The sequence below is a fragment of the Lissotriton vulgaris genome, chromosome 7 (assembly GCF_964263255.1).
Source record: "Lissotriton vulgaris chromosome 7, aLisVul1.2, whole genome shotgun sequence".
Lineage (NCBI taxonomy): Eukaryota > Metazoa > Chordata > Amphibia > Caudata > Salamandridae > Lissotriton > Lissotriton vulgaris.
The window spans coordinates 135,547,157-135,561,316 of NC_141695.1; the positions used below are offsets into that span (position 1 = coordinate 135,547,157).

Genomic DNA, 14,160 nt, shown 5'->3' on the forward strand with positions numbered 1-14,160 from the left:
ACCATTTTTATCGAATCATGCTATTTGAATGATTTTTTGTATATTGTATATTTTTTAAAATGAGTGTACTATGGTCCATTCGTATATCTTTTATTCTGGATTGCATAGCTTTCAAGATATTTTTTATCGAAATAAAGCTTATGAAATGAAATAAAGCAATTTTTTTCTTATTTTTACTTTTAAATGCAGCTCGTTTTCTATAAAGGGTAATTGAATGCGTTTAATAAGTTTAAAATGAATCTTTGACTGTTTTCTTTAGAGGTAGGCAGTGGTTCTTGGAACTACTTACTTGTCTTAAAAAAATTTTTTTCAACCTTCTCAAAGAGGAAGGGGCCCCAACGTTGAACTCAACAATGCCACCTCACTTGTTAGTATAAACACATTGCTTTTCATACTGAAACACCATTACCGACTACTTCAAAGTTAACTTCTCCCCCCCCCCCCCAAAAAAAAAATGTAAAATGAGCTTCAACATTAAATTTAGCACTTGAGTAAAAGTAATGTGAAAGAACTGAGAGGCTCACCAGAGGTTGTTTTGACGGAATAACGAATGCACTTTGTCTCCGCTCCAGCGCACGTCATGGTTTCCGACGTATAGCAGGAAGCGGAAGATGCAGTCAGGCAAGATCGGCAGATGACACCGTTCTGTGTAGCGCCGGGTGATGATACTGAAACAAAATGACACACTTGATTCGTAAAGGGCATGGACTCTGGATATTGTACCACTGAGAAGGCGATGATGGAACGTTCTGGAGGATCGCCTCATTCAAAGATGGCTGACGCTAACAACTTGGAGAAGTCTTCATGTTCCAAGGGGGACATTGAGTTTTGGTGACCTGTTTAAGAGCTGGCAAATCAAGGTTTAAGAATGGTGTTAAGAGTATGCAATGCAGATTTGGTGGTGAAGTTAGTCTGATGTTAGGCCGACATTGTGCGGTGCTCAGTAGGATAGATTCCGACCAAAGGCCTAATTATGAGTGGTTCATTAAATGTGCCCTTTGTCTGAAAACCCCTGTTCATTAAATGTGCCCTTTGTCTGAAAACCCCTGTTTATGTAAGGAACACAATTATATGTTTGGCTTAATTTAATGCATCTGATAATAACCAACATTTGTTACATTTCCGCAGGCTTCAACTGCCGAAATGGAATTGCAGAAACCAAACGGTATTCACAATATCATGCACACTTGGGTGCGTTAAACACCAAAATCCGCAAGTTATTCCAGCTCAACTCATAATTGATGTTATGAATCGCACCCGATTAATAAGGCATCACATGGAATCATGACTAACCAGGGGCGTTAAATTACACCTCAACTCGTAATGAGGCCCAATCGCCCTGACTATGAGCTAAGGCGTTATTTATCGCCCTGAAAAATAACAATAGCACGGGGTACATTATTTTTCAGGTGCAATAATAATTCCTATTTTGAGTTTATCTGGAATAACATGTACTTGAATGTTTAATGCACCAAAATCCACATGATATGGTAATTATCCTATGTTTTCCACTGGTAAACTTCGGCAAGCTTGAGCTGCTGAAATTTAACGAGGGTCGATTATTATCAGATGTGTTAAATACGGTTGTATGACATTACAACGCATGCTTTTACTACACATGCCTTTACATCGCAAGTTTTACAACGCATGCTTTGACAACGCATAGTGTTGAGGGGTGCTGGATAGTGAATAGTTTAATTTACTATTCCAACTCCAGTCCCCGTGAGTAGTAGGAAAGGTGTTGCATAGTAAATTAAATCTATTCCCTATCCTAGAGCGCCCACCAGCGCAATGCGTTGTAACAGCATGCGTTGTAAAACTTGCGATATAAAGGCATGCGTCATAAAAGTTGCGTTGAAAAGGATGTTCCCCGTTAAATACCTTCACACTCGCAAATGCAACCCATGTTTAAACAGAGGTTAACGTGTGAGAGTAATTAGGCCCAGAGATGTAGAAAGAAAAGCTTTCTGTAGTGAAGTAATGTGAAAGGAGACAAGATATCTGGGGCCAGATTTATTAAGTCTTTGTGTTACCCTTGCATTACTCAAGGTGGCGCAAGGCAACGCAAGGGCTTAAGTGAGATTTACTAAGCCAGGAAAAGCCACTTTGCACAGCTCTGTGTTGTTTAGTAAATCCAGAGTAACACAAGGTAGCTCCCCACATTTATGGAAACAAAGCTGAATCTTCAGGCTGCTGCCAAATGGCTGATGTACAAGCATGGGCATGATGTGATGTGGCACCGCATTCACGTAAGCCTGCAAGCTAATGACAGGCTATCTCCACAATCATCCTGTGCTGGAGTGATGCTACTATGTATCTTTATGCTGCCTCTGAATGACTTTCTGGTTGTTCTGTCTCAGTGTCCCCTTGGGAGAACACAGATGTAAGTGTCATCACCGCGTAAAGGAGGACCAGCCAACAAGTAAGGGCACGAGTTCCTCATGAGTGTGCAGAACTATCAAGTGTGAGCTGACTTTTGAAGTTATACCTTTACCTAATTTACCACTGCTGCATTTATTGCCTTTATTTGTTCTCTTCTCCACAAGATCCCAAACCAGTGTCCTATAAAAACACGCTCTACGATTGTCACCACCTTTCTTCTCTCCACATATTCACCACATATATAGTTGGGTTGGAGCCATCCTTCTCCATCCACCAGCATCCATCAAGCAGCCCTTCCACCTTGACTTTTGTTTGTATGCTCTCTGTAGTCAAGTCCTGTAGACTCTTGTGCTGCTTCATTGCCTACCTACCTACCTAGGACTATGTGGCAAGCCGGCCGGCCAAATATACCGGGAGGAAATACCCTTTTGGGAGTTAGCTGAACGAAAAACCCTTTTGTCCAGCGAATATCGTTGTAGGTTTTCTTAACTTGTACTTTTCTCTAGTATTTTCTAGTCTTGCTAGCCGCATATGTGTTTGTACAATTGGTAATGGGCACATGGGTGGTCTTCTCAGTTACTACCTCAGGGCATTCTGCAATTGTATGCTTTCTCTAGAACCCTTGAAACCCAGGAGAGAGGTGGGCATCATATCCCCTCCACCAATCACTGAAAATAAGTACATGTTTGGCCTAGTGAAGACCTGATCTCTGAGGGTGCACGAATGCCATCTGAACTGATCCAGAATTCATTAAAATGGAGCAGGGTTCAGGGGTTGAGTTTTAGGATTGATCAACTCTTTTCATTTTGGTCAGATTAAGGTCATCTTTCTTCTGTTTCCCTGCAGTTAAACATGCTTGTGGAGTCTGTAAGGGTTTCTGTACTTATGTGGCTCCTCTAGCATGGGGCATTTTCCCATCTAGACTTTCCTCCATGTGTTATGTGGATGATACTTAGCTCATTATAGGACTCAATGGCAACTTTGCGATGAGACATTGCAATGGCTTCACTTGTTTCTCCACAGGAGCATCTTTGATGAACCACACTTATTACTCAAAGTTCCATGCACTCTCCCAATTCTAATAACTTAAAGAAACTTTCTTGTCTTTTAAACCATAAATGCATCATGTTCAAAGGTCTGTATATTTGTTTCAAGATGCCCTTCCTTTCTTTGACGTTTTACTCTCTATATGCCCCCACCAGTCTTTGCTTTCTGCTCATGTGTCATTTTTTTATGTGCACAAGATCAAGAAATGTCACCAAGGTGACCATGCTTTTTCCTTCTAGACAGTGTCTCTAGGGAACCGTCCGGTGAGCTGTGATCCAGGACCTGCTACATGCAGTCTATTCCAGCTAAAATGAAGTTTGAGTCCTACTTCTGCCAGACATTTCCAGGCATCAGGGTTTTGGATAAAAGTCAACATTAAATAAAATATAATACATTAATGTTCAGATTATCTGTCTGAGCAAGGAGGAACATCATGAACCGCCTGCAGGGGGCGGGGGGGTCTGAAGGTCAGCTTAGGTTCAAGACTTTCTGAGGGCTTCCAGAGTCTGCTAGAGTTGTCTTTGGGCCAACTGAGGATCTCTAAGGCCAGTTGGTTCAGTTCACGGACCAGCTAGAGGTGACTGAGGGCTGGCTGGATTTCTCGTAAAGCATTCTGTTTTTGCATTGGGGCATATTAAACGTTTTGTAGGCACACCAAGACTCTCTGATGGCAGGCTAGGGGTGAATTATGCTGGTCAGGTCAGAATGTTTGTGAGGTGCTGAGAGTTGAGGGGGGATGGTCAAGGCAAACATGTCAGCAGAAGAATTCCTCCTAATCCCCCCTCCAACCAATTGACCATCATCCTCAACTGGCTGAATCACCTAATAGAACTCAAAGGTCAACCTCTCAGTGTCGACTCAGCAAAATTGCTGGGAGTGACTCTGGCCAGAAACCTCAACATGCAGAAACATATCAGAGCCTCAACAAAAGGAGCAAAGTTCCACAGGAACACTCTGAGAAGAAGGAAACCATTCCTGCCAGCAAACGACTTCAAACAAGCAGTTTAAGCCCTAGTAATCCCAAGAGTGGAATATGGGAGTGTCGCTCTAAGCGGCCTTCCCAGATTGACGACGGCTCCTGTAAGAGCCACAATCAACTCAGCTGCTAGACTCATTAAAGGCTCCAAAAGAACCTGTCACATCTCCCCAGATCTTAGAGCCCTCAACTGGCTACCATTCGAGGCTAGGATTCATCTGAAAATCGCATTTATGATGTACAAGGCCTGACATCACAATACCCCTAGTCGCCTAGCTCAGAAACTGGTATTCTGTTGTGGTAATAGATCTTCCAGGAACTCCAGGAATCGTCTTCTGGAACCACAATCATTTGCCAAGAAGAAAACTTACAACCGGACCTTCTCGGGAATGGCTCCCAGGATCTGGAATGCTTTGCCCACAGAAACAAGGTTGAACCCTTCTACTGTCTCCTTCAAAAAAGAAGTGAAATCGATTTTCATGGCTACATTTACTTGAATTACTTACTTTTCACTATCATATAATTACTAGTGTGTATTAGTTATCACTGTGTATTTGAATCACCTATAAATATATATGTTTTCTTTCTCTCCTATGCTTGTATCTCTTTCCAGCATCTGCCTTGTAAAGTGCTCTGATACCCACAAGGGTCTTACTCAAGCTATATAAAACATTCAAAATAGATAAATAAATGAAAATAGAGGACTCTGAGAATCTGCTAGGAGGGTCTAAAGGATGTCCGAGAGTTTCTGAAGTCTAGAAACCAGTTGTGTGCCTCGCAGAAACGCCACATTGGAACCGCTGTCTGATGCATCACCTCACGAACTCTGCATCATAACCGCGGATGACACATTCCTGATGCCGGATTTTGCATCGCAGCCAGCAGCCTCCTCAGAACGGCTGCTGCACAACACATTCTCCACATCATAAGCCTCTCATCGACGGCATCCTCTAGAACAACATAGGACTCCTCATCGCATGCCCCTCAGCTTCTTGGTAACCTGCTGTTGCGTGATGCATATTCGATGCAGGGCTTAGCATCACAAGCCCCTCATTGACAGGATCTTCAACAACACAGGGCCTCACACCACTACTGTGCCCTGCTACTTCTGCCTAACCACACATAGTCTCACCTGCGTGACACATCTGCAATTCAGAACCTTGCAACGTGCTGCAACCAGGATTAAAGTTACTCTTCTGCAGCTGGCCTAACTTTGTCCCAGTAGCCAGCCCACACGGTTTGAAACTTGTGACTTTGTCCCAGTATAGTGTCAACAGAAAACCACAGTGGGGCCTTTGTGTTTGTGGCACTATTCTAACTTTCATCTTTGAATCTTCAAAAATACACATATCGCTTTTACTGACTGAACGTTTGTCATTTTGGTCTCAAATTATTTATTGAATTGTACCCTGTTTGTAAATTCACATGAGATTTTTCTTGTGTTGTGTTTTCACTGTATTACTGTTTGAAGTGCTACATAAACACTTTATATATTGCCTCTAAGATAAGCTTGACTGTTTTGTGTTTCACCCCCCAACCAATAACCGAGTTTCCAACATGAACCAACCATGGCGCCTAAAGCAGGTTTGTTATAGCGACAGCAGAATATGTTTTGCTCCTGTTAATACCTCTGCAGGCCCCAGGTCTTCCTGGCCACATCCAGGAGAGCAGCATTAGGTTCACACAAACATTAAAATCTCCCTTCCACCATGCCTGGGTCTGTGCTAACAAGAAATGCTCCCTAAAAAAGAAACTGTTGCTTAAAATATCTCTCTGAGCTACTTTTACTGAGTGGAACTGTGTGTATGCTCAGAGTGAAGTCCTGATGAGTCCCAATTTGGTGTCCAGCACAACTCTTAACTTTTGATTTTAATAATAATAATGTGAGTAGGTTTCTTCGCTTTTTTAATGAGTTTGTTAGAGTTCTGTTTGATTCGCCTCAGCATACAAGTGAACACTACCAGTTTAGGTGAGAGACCATTTGTTAAGCTAAACATAATGTTGTTTTAGCATTCCCTCTATTTTAATCTCTGAATTTTCCATATAGGTGTTCCAAACGACAGCACATGTACAAGAGCTTTAGAGACCTTTACTTTATGGTGAGGTTCTGTCCTGCTTTGAACTGGATTCAGCTTCTGTTGCTCTGTCTCCGAGGGGAAAGACACAAAATAAATGCTAACTCCAAAGTTGTTCTTCACTGTAGCAATGCTGAAGCTCTCATAGGAAAGCACTTTAGTTACAATTTGTCAAATTATAATTCTTAATGTTGGTTTGGGGGCATCTTGAACATTGATTATAAAACCCATGTTATTGGTAATCCAGCTTAATGGTAAAGTCAAATTTTATATTACTATTTTGTAAGTGACACTTTTAGAAAGTTGTCATTTTTCTATCTAACCCTAATGTGCCTTTCGGCCAATGTCCAGTGTCACCTGACACATGAATGACTCCAGTGGTGAGATGTGGATTGCTCCCAGACAGTGGACAAAAGGCTTAGGTGTGCAGAGGTGTTTTTGTTACTTGATCAGGATGCCCTGGAGGTCTATGCCCAGCCCCTTCCCGAGCTTCATGGTAGCTAACCTGGCATTGGCAGATGAAGCTCAAGATTAGGCCTGCCTTCCTTTGTCTTTCAATCCCAACCCCAGTGGGAGAGGGGAGCTGCCCCACAGTTGGTTTTGAGCGACCAAAACAGAACATGTTTCAATTTCCATAGCCACACATCTGGGTGGGAATATGGAGCTATGATTAGGGAGAAAAGGTTATGCCTTGTTGGGTTTAAGTAGAGAGGGTCACAGTGGGATAGTCTACAGTTAAATACACAGGACATGCTGCAAAGGTTGGCAGGGTACCCCCTGGGAAAATTAATCCATTGATTAGTGAGGGGGGGTGAGTTCCCCCACCCACAAGCTTACCCTAAGCAAAACAATACCCCCATCACTGTTTCATCCTCAGAGCTCTCCTGAACCTGTGAAGATCAGAAGAAGTACAACCCTGCAGTCTGAATCCTGAACGATATCTGGACCTGATTGCACAAAACCCAGGGCCCCAGAAGTGACACATAGGGTCAGTTGGCTGACCCCTCTTTGACCTCTCCTTGCAACTTCCCAGCATGCAAGTTTTAACTGGAGATGCTATGGACCTCGCAGCAAGTCTCTGCTTAAGTGAGTACTAGCCTCCAAGTGAGGTATCCCAGGTCCTGGACCTTTGACTGGTGTTGGAAGGTCCCCCACCTGCCAAACTTCAATTGCTGTGACTTAAAATCTTTTTTCCAACTTTTCCTCTAAAGAACCAGTGGGGGACCGGGACAGCCGTCGATTTTGAATCGCTGGTCTGATTCAACTGAAGGAGATCTGACTTCCAGAAACGTTTCTTAGTCCAAACGCAGAGGGCGTCATTGAGACCGACGCTAGACAGCTAACTGTTAAATCTTCCTTGAGCACAGACTTCAGACTCTGCCCGCTCAGAGCTTTCCTGACTTCATATCGGAATGTCGCTCTTTAGCAACCTCTCTCTGATACCAGCATTAGATCCAGCTTGCCCGCCGATGGCTCTTAAAATTTCTACAACAGAAGGTAAACTTTTCACCAGGAGAAACATGGTCTCTGAATTTGTCACATGCTCCATTGCAGTCAGCCTTTTACCCTTGTTTATTATGACCATGCACCCGCAGCTGGCGTTTTTTACTTTTTGGGGTTATTTGTAATGTAAACTTAAAAAATTCATGTATCCTGTTCTACTTGTTGGAATATGTGTAGTTTTGTTGGTGTTTAATTTACTATAATGTACTCTATTTTTCTAAATTTGTTTGACATTTTTATTGAGTTGTGTTTTCAATTGCATAAATATTTACACATTGCTTCTAAGTTGGACTTGACTGCTTTTGTGCCAAACTACCAGAGGATTAAGCACAGTTTTAGTTAGTGACTTTAGTGGTTTACTCTGATAAAGATTGTGATTATTATTTGAGATGTTTTCTCTCACCCCTCAACTAATTATCCAATTTCTTGCAAACATGGACAACAAAGCTGTGACTGAGGGCCTGTTTTCTCTTTGGGAGGACAGTACTCTGTTACTCATAGTGGCGGAAGACATTAGCTCCACCATCCTCATGGGCTACTGTCCATTTGATTTAGAGTTGACCACCAACCCAGGGGTCATCACTGTACATTGAAAGAAATTAACAATGTTGCAGTTCCTTTCAGTGTATAAAATGTTTGGTGGATGTTCACCATACTTTTCAAAAGTTTCTGGGGCATATTACCAACAACTAGCGATAATTATCGCTATGTTGGCTTAGCGGCAATTTTTTTATCACCGAGCTGCGACGATTTTTATCGCTTAGGAACCTTGCTATTATCAAGGTTTATCTCCTAAGCGATAAAAATCGGCCAAAATGCATGAATATCGCTGAAAAGTCAGCGATATTCATACATTACCGAGCTAATGCTCTTAGTCATGTTATCCACCTACCATTGGATAACATGTCTAAGAGCTGCTCAGGGGCAGGTGTTAGCTTTTGGAGATATTCGCGCTTAGCGCGAATATCTCCAAAAGTTGGTAATAGGAGATAGCAATGTTGCGACTGTTTCCAGTCGCTAACATCTTGGCACGCCCACTTTGCATGTCATTAGCGATAAATTTCACTGACATGCAAAACGGGGCCCAAGATGGTCGCTATTTCCTACTAGCTGTTGCTAACTAGTGTTAGCAACAGCTAGGTAATAGGGAGATAATTTTATCTCTGCTTTCTTGGCTTTTAAATCCAAAAAAGCAGAGATAAACCCCCTTGATAATATGCCCCTTTGTGTGTTTCTGAAACACATTCTGACAACAGTAAAACCTATGGTCCACCCATTCCTAAATGAGGCGGGCAGACTTGGGTTTGGGGGACTGGGTATGTTATGTTTACGATGGAGTATCCTGTCTACCAAACTCTACATTGGTCCCCAGGTGAAGTGCAAAATTGACTTCCTTCTTTCATGGAGAAGTATTCATTTATGTTGGCATTTTTTATGTTCATGCTTTGCATGTCATTTGGATAGTATCTGTCACTTTCCAAATACACAATGGGCAGCATATACCTACTTGTGTAGTGGGGATGGCTGTGTTTCAGACATGTGCATTGGGTAAAACATCCATTACAACGCAGTCATTAAAACAACCTACCTGTACAACTTGAACTGTTACAACACAACTGCCTTTACATCACAGACCATTACAATGCATACTATTACAACACATGTCACTACGACGCATGACATTACAATGCATACCATTACAACGCATGGTATTACAACACATTGTAAGGTAAGTAATGGAGATTCGTTTAGTATTAGGGTGGGTATGGGTTTTGGGGTACATGGGACTAGTAATTCTTACCCCTACACTATCAGACTATGGACCAGAACATCTCGCAGTCACTAGTACTCCTGGATCTGTCGGCGGCTTTCGACACCATCGACCATAACTTATTGGTTGAGCGGGTCAGGAGTGCTGGCATTTGGGGCCTCCCACTAAAATGGATCACCTCCTTCCTTAACAACCGCTATCAAGCTGCCCGCCTCTCCAATTTCTCCTTGGAGAAAAAGAGACTAACTTGTGGGGTTCCCCAGGATTCTTCCCTCTCTCCACTTCTTTTTAATCTTTACATTTTGCCATTGATTTTAGATCTACGGAAGAGAAATGTAGCCATTTTTAACTACGCTGATGACCTCCAGCTTATTTTTACTATTGATTTGTCACTTTCCGCAATGGAGACCTTTCGGTCAACCATGACTTTCATTAGAAACTGGATGAACCTAAACCAGTTAAAACTCCATGGCTTTTAATTAATAATTTTTCGCTGCACATGTCCACGCATTTCCTACTAAGCGCCAAGAAACCGTTAGTGAACGTGCGCTCAATAAATAACTTTATCATATCATTATCATCATATCAACACTTACCCTAATATTGCCCTAAAATTTTCATGCGTTGTAAAATCATGCAATGTAATGGTAGTTGCACTTTAAAGACTTAGGGCCAGATGTAGGAGGCAATTTACCGACCGGTAACAGCCGATTTCGGCCGTTACCGACCGGTAAATGGGTATTTGTGATGTAGGGGCCCTATTTTACCGATTCGGTAAATTTACCGAATCGGTAAAATACCGAATCGGTAAAATACCGAATCGGTATTTTTACCGATTCGGTAACTTCCTGATGTAGGCGGGACTCTTCTGAGTCCCAAAGGCCTTACAGATTCGGTATTTTACCACCCAATACAATTGGGTGGTAAAATACTGAATCCAGGTGTGCATGCACATGTGTGCATGCACACCTATGCCATGTGACAGACAGACATGCCCTTAGGGCATGTCTGTGTGCCACATGGCACACATGCCTGTATTTGGGGTGCTAGAGGGTGTCAAAGTGACACCCCCTGCACCCTTGCAGGATTCGGTATTTACCAAATCGATAAATACCGATTGAGTAATGCCCATTGATTCCTAAGGCTTCAAGGCCCATAGGAATCAATGGCCATTACCGAATCGGTATTTACAGATTCGGTAAATACCGATTTTTACAGATTCGGTGATTCAATTACCGAATTTACCTAAATCTCCCTCCTTCAATTTTACCGATTCATAAATACCGAATAGGTAAAATTCGGTATTTATGAGTCCGTAAAATATACTTACCTACATCTGGCCCTTAGGGCCAGATGTAGGAGGCCATTTACCAACCGGTAAATGGGTATTTGTGATGTAGGGGCCCCATTTTACCGATTCGGTAAATTTACCGAATCGGTAAAATACTGAATCGGTATTTTTATCCATTCGGTAACTTCCTGATGTAGGTGGGACTCTTCTGAGTCCCAAAGGCCTTACAGATTCGGTATTTTAGCACCCAATCCGATTTGGTGGTAAAATACCGAATCCAGGTGTGCATGCACATGTGTACATGCACACCTATGCCATGTGACAGACAGACATGCCCTTAGGGCATGTCTGTGTGCCACATGGCACACATGCCTGTATTTGGGGTGCTAGATGGTGTCAAAGTGACACCCCCTGCACCCTTGCAGGATTCGGTAGCTTGTCTCCTTTCTGGTGAAGAATTGGCTTGATAGTTTAGTCTGCCCTGTTCCCATGATGCACTGGGCCAGGGACAGGCTGATTTCCATATAGCCAGGTTCTGAGCTGGGATGGTGCAGTGAGATAAATAACGGTGATGGATCAAGCCCTGATCTTTGGACTGGGTAAGAGTGGTCTGCTTAATTCAGACACTCTGTTCATCCGCACCCCTCTTTCCTGAATCGTTTTTGGCCACTATAGGTGTGGCAGGGTATACTCAGACATGAGTCCCTTTCTCACTGCACCATCAGGATTCAAGCAAGCTGGGCCGAAGACGGCTGAAATGCCAGAAACCGGTCCCCGGTAGCTTGTCTCCTTTCTGGTGAAGAATTTGCTTGGTAGTTTAGTCTGCCCTGTTCCCATGATGCACTGGGCCAGGGACAGGCTGATTTGCATATAGCCAGGTTCTGAGCGGGGTTGGTGCAGTGAGATAAATAACTGTGATGGATCAAGCCCTGATCTTTGGACTGGGGAAGAGTGGTCTGCTTAATTCAGACACTCTGTTCATCACCACCACCCACCTTTACTGAATTGATTTTGGCCACTATAGGTGTGGCAGGGTATACTCAGACATGAGTCCCTTTCTCACTGCACCATCAGGATTCAAGCAAGCCGGGCCGAAGACGGCTGAAATGCCAGAAACCGGTCCCCGGTAGCTTGTCTCCTTTCTGGTGAAGAATTGGCTTGGTAGTTTAGTCTGCCCTGTTCCCATGATGCACTGGGCCAGGGCCAGACTGATTTGCATATAGCCAGGTTCTGAGCTGGGATGATGCAGTGAGATAAATAACGGTGATGGATCAAGCCCTGATCTTTGGACTGGGTAAGAGTGGTCTGCCTAATTCAGACACTCTGTTCATCACCACCCCCCTTTTCTGCATTGTTTTTGGCCACTATAGGTGTGGCAGGGTATATTCAGACATGAGTCCCTTTCTCACTGCACCATCAGGATTCAAGCAAGCTGGGCCGAAGACGGCTGAAATGCCAGAAACCGGTCCCTGGTAGCTTGTCTCCTTTCTGGTGAAGAATTGGCTTGGTAGTTTAGTCTGCCCTGTTCCCATGATGCACTAGGCCAGGGACAGGCTGATTTGCATATAGCCAGGTTCTGAGCTGGGATGGTGCAGTGAGATAAATAACGGTGATGGATCCAGCCCTGATCTTTGGACTGGGTAAGAGTGGTCTGCTTAATTCAGACACTCTGTTCATCACCACCCCCCTTGTCTGAATCGTTTTTGGCCACTATAGGTGTGGCAGGGTATACTCAGACATGAGTCCCTTTCTCACTGCACCATCAGGATTCAAGCAAGCTGGGCCGAAGACGGCTGAAATGCCAGAAACCGGTCCCCGGTAGCTTGTCTCCTTTCTGGTGAAGAATTGGCTTGGTAGTTTAGTCTGCCTTGTTCCCATGATGCACTGGGCCAGGGACAGGCTGATTTGCATATATCGCCAGGTTCTGAGCTTTGATGGTGCAGTAAGATAAATAACGGTGATGGATCAAGCCCTGATCTTTGGACTGGGTAAGAGTGGTCTGCTTAATTCAGACACTCTGTTCATCACCACCCCCCTTTTCTGAATCATTTTTGGCCACTATAGGTGTGGCAGGGCATACTCAGACATGAGTCCCTTTCTCACTGCACCATCAGGATTCAAGCAAGCTGGGCCGAAGACGGCTGAAATGCCAGAAACCGGTCCCCGGTAGCTTGTCTCCTTTCTGGTGAAGAATTGGCTTGGTAGTTTAGTCTGCCCTGTTCCCATGATGCACTGGTCCAGGGACAGGCTGATTTGCATATAGCCAGGTTCTGAGCTGGGATGGTGCAGTGAGATAAATAACGGTGATGGATCAAGCCCTGATCTTTGGACTGGGTAAGAGTGATCTGCTTAATTCAGACACTCTGTTCATCACCACCCCCCTTTTCTGAATCGTTTTTGGCCACTATAGGTGTGGCAGGGTATACTCAGAAATGAGTCCCTTTCTCACTGCACTTTCAGGATTCAAGCAAGCTGGGCCGAAGACGGCTGAAATGCCAGAAACCGGTCCCCGGTAGCTTGTCTCCTTTCTGGTGAAGAATTGGCTTGGTAGTTTAGTCTGCCCTGTTCCCATGATGCACTGGGCCAGGGACAGGCTGATTTGCATATAGCCAGGTTCTGAGCTGGGATGGTGCAGTGAGATAAATAACGGTGATGGATCAAGCCCTGATCTTTGGACTGGGTAAGAGTGGTCTGCTTAATTCAGACACTCTGTTCATCACCACCCCCCTTTTCTGAATCATTTTTGGCCACTATAGGTGTGGCAGGGCATACTCAGACATGAGTCCCTTTCTCACTGCACCATCAGGATTCAAGCAAGCTGGGCCGAAGACGGCTGAAATGCCAGAAACCGGTCCCCGGTAGCTTGTCTCCTTTCTGGTGAAGAATTGGCTTGGTAGTTTAGTCTGCCCTGTTCCCATGATGCACTGGTCCAGGGACAGGCTGATTTGCATATAGCCAGGTTCTGAGCTGGGATGGTGCAGTGAGATAAATAACGGTGATGGATCAAGCCCTGATCTTTGGACTGGGTAAGAGTGATCTGCTTAATTCAGACACTCTGTTCATCACCACCCCCCTTTTCTGAATCGTTTTTGGCCACTATAGGTGTGGCAGGGTA

At 43.9% G+C, this 14,160-nt stretch overlaps 1 protein-coding gene across 1 annotated transcript in view; it reads right to left on the reverse strand.

The window, feature by feature from the left end:
* LOC147701008 (phospholipase A2 inhibitor and Ly6/PLAUR domain-containing protein-like) overlaps positions 1-14,160 on the reverse strand; it is a 97,750-nt gene that overhangs the window by 10,471 nt on the left and 73,119 nt on the right. The window contains exon 4 of the mRNA XM_086929834.1: positions 525-668. Within this exon, the coding sequence (XP_086785960.1) occupies positions 525-668 (144 nt within the window). The remainder of the gene's footprint in view (positions 1-524; positions 669-14,160) is intronic.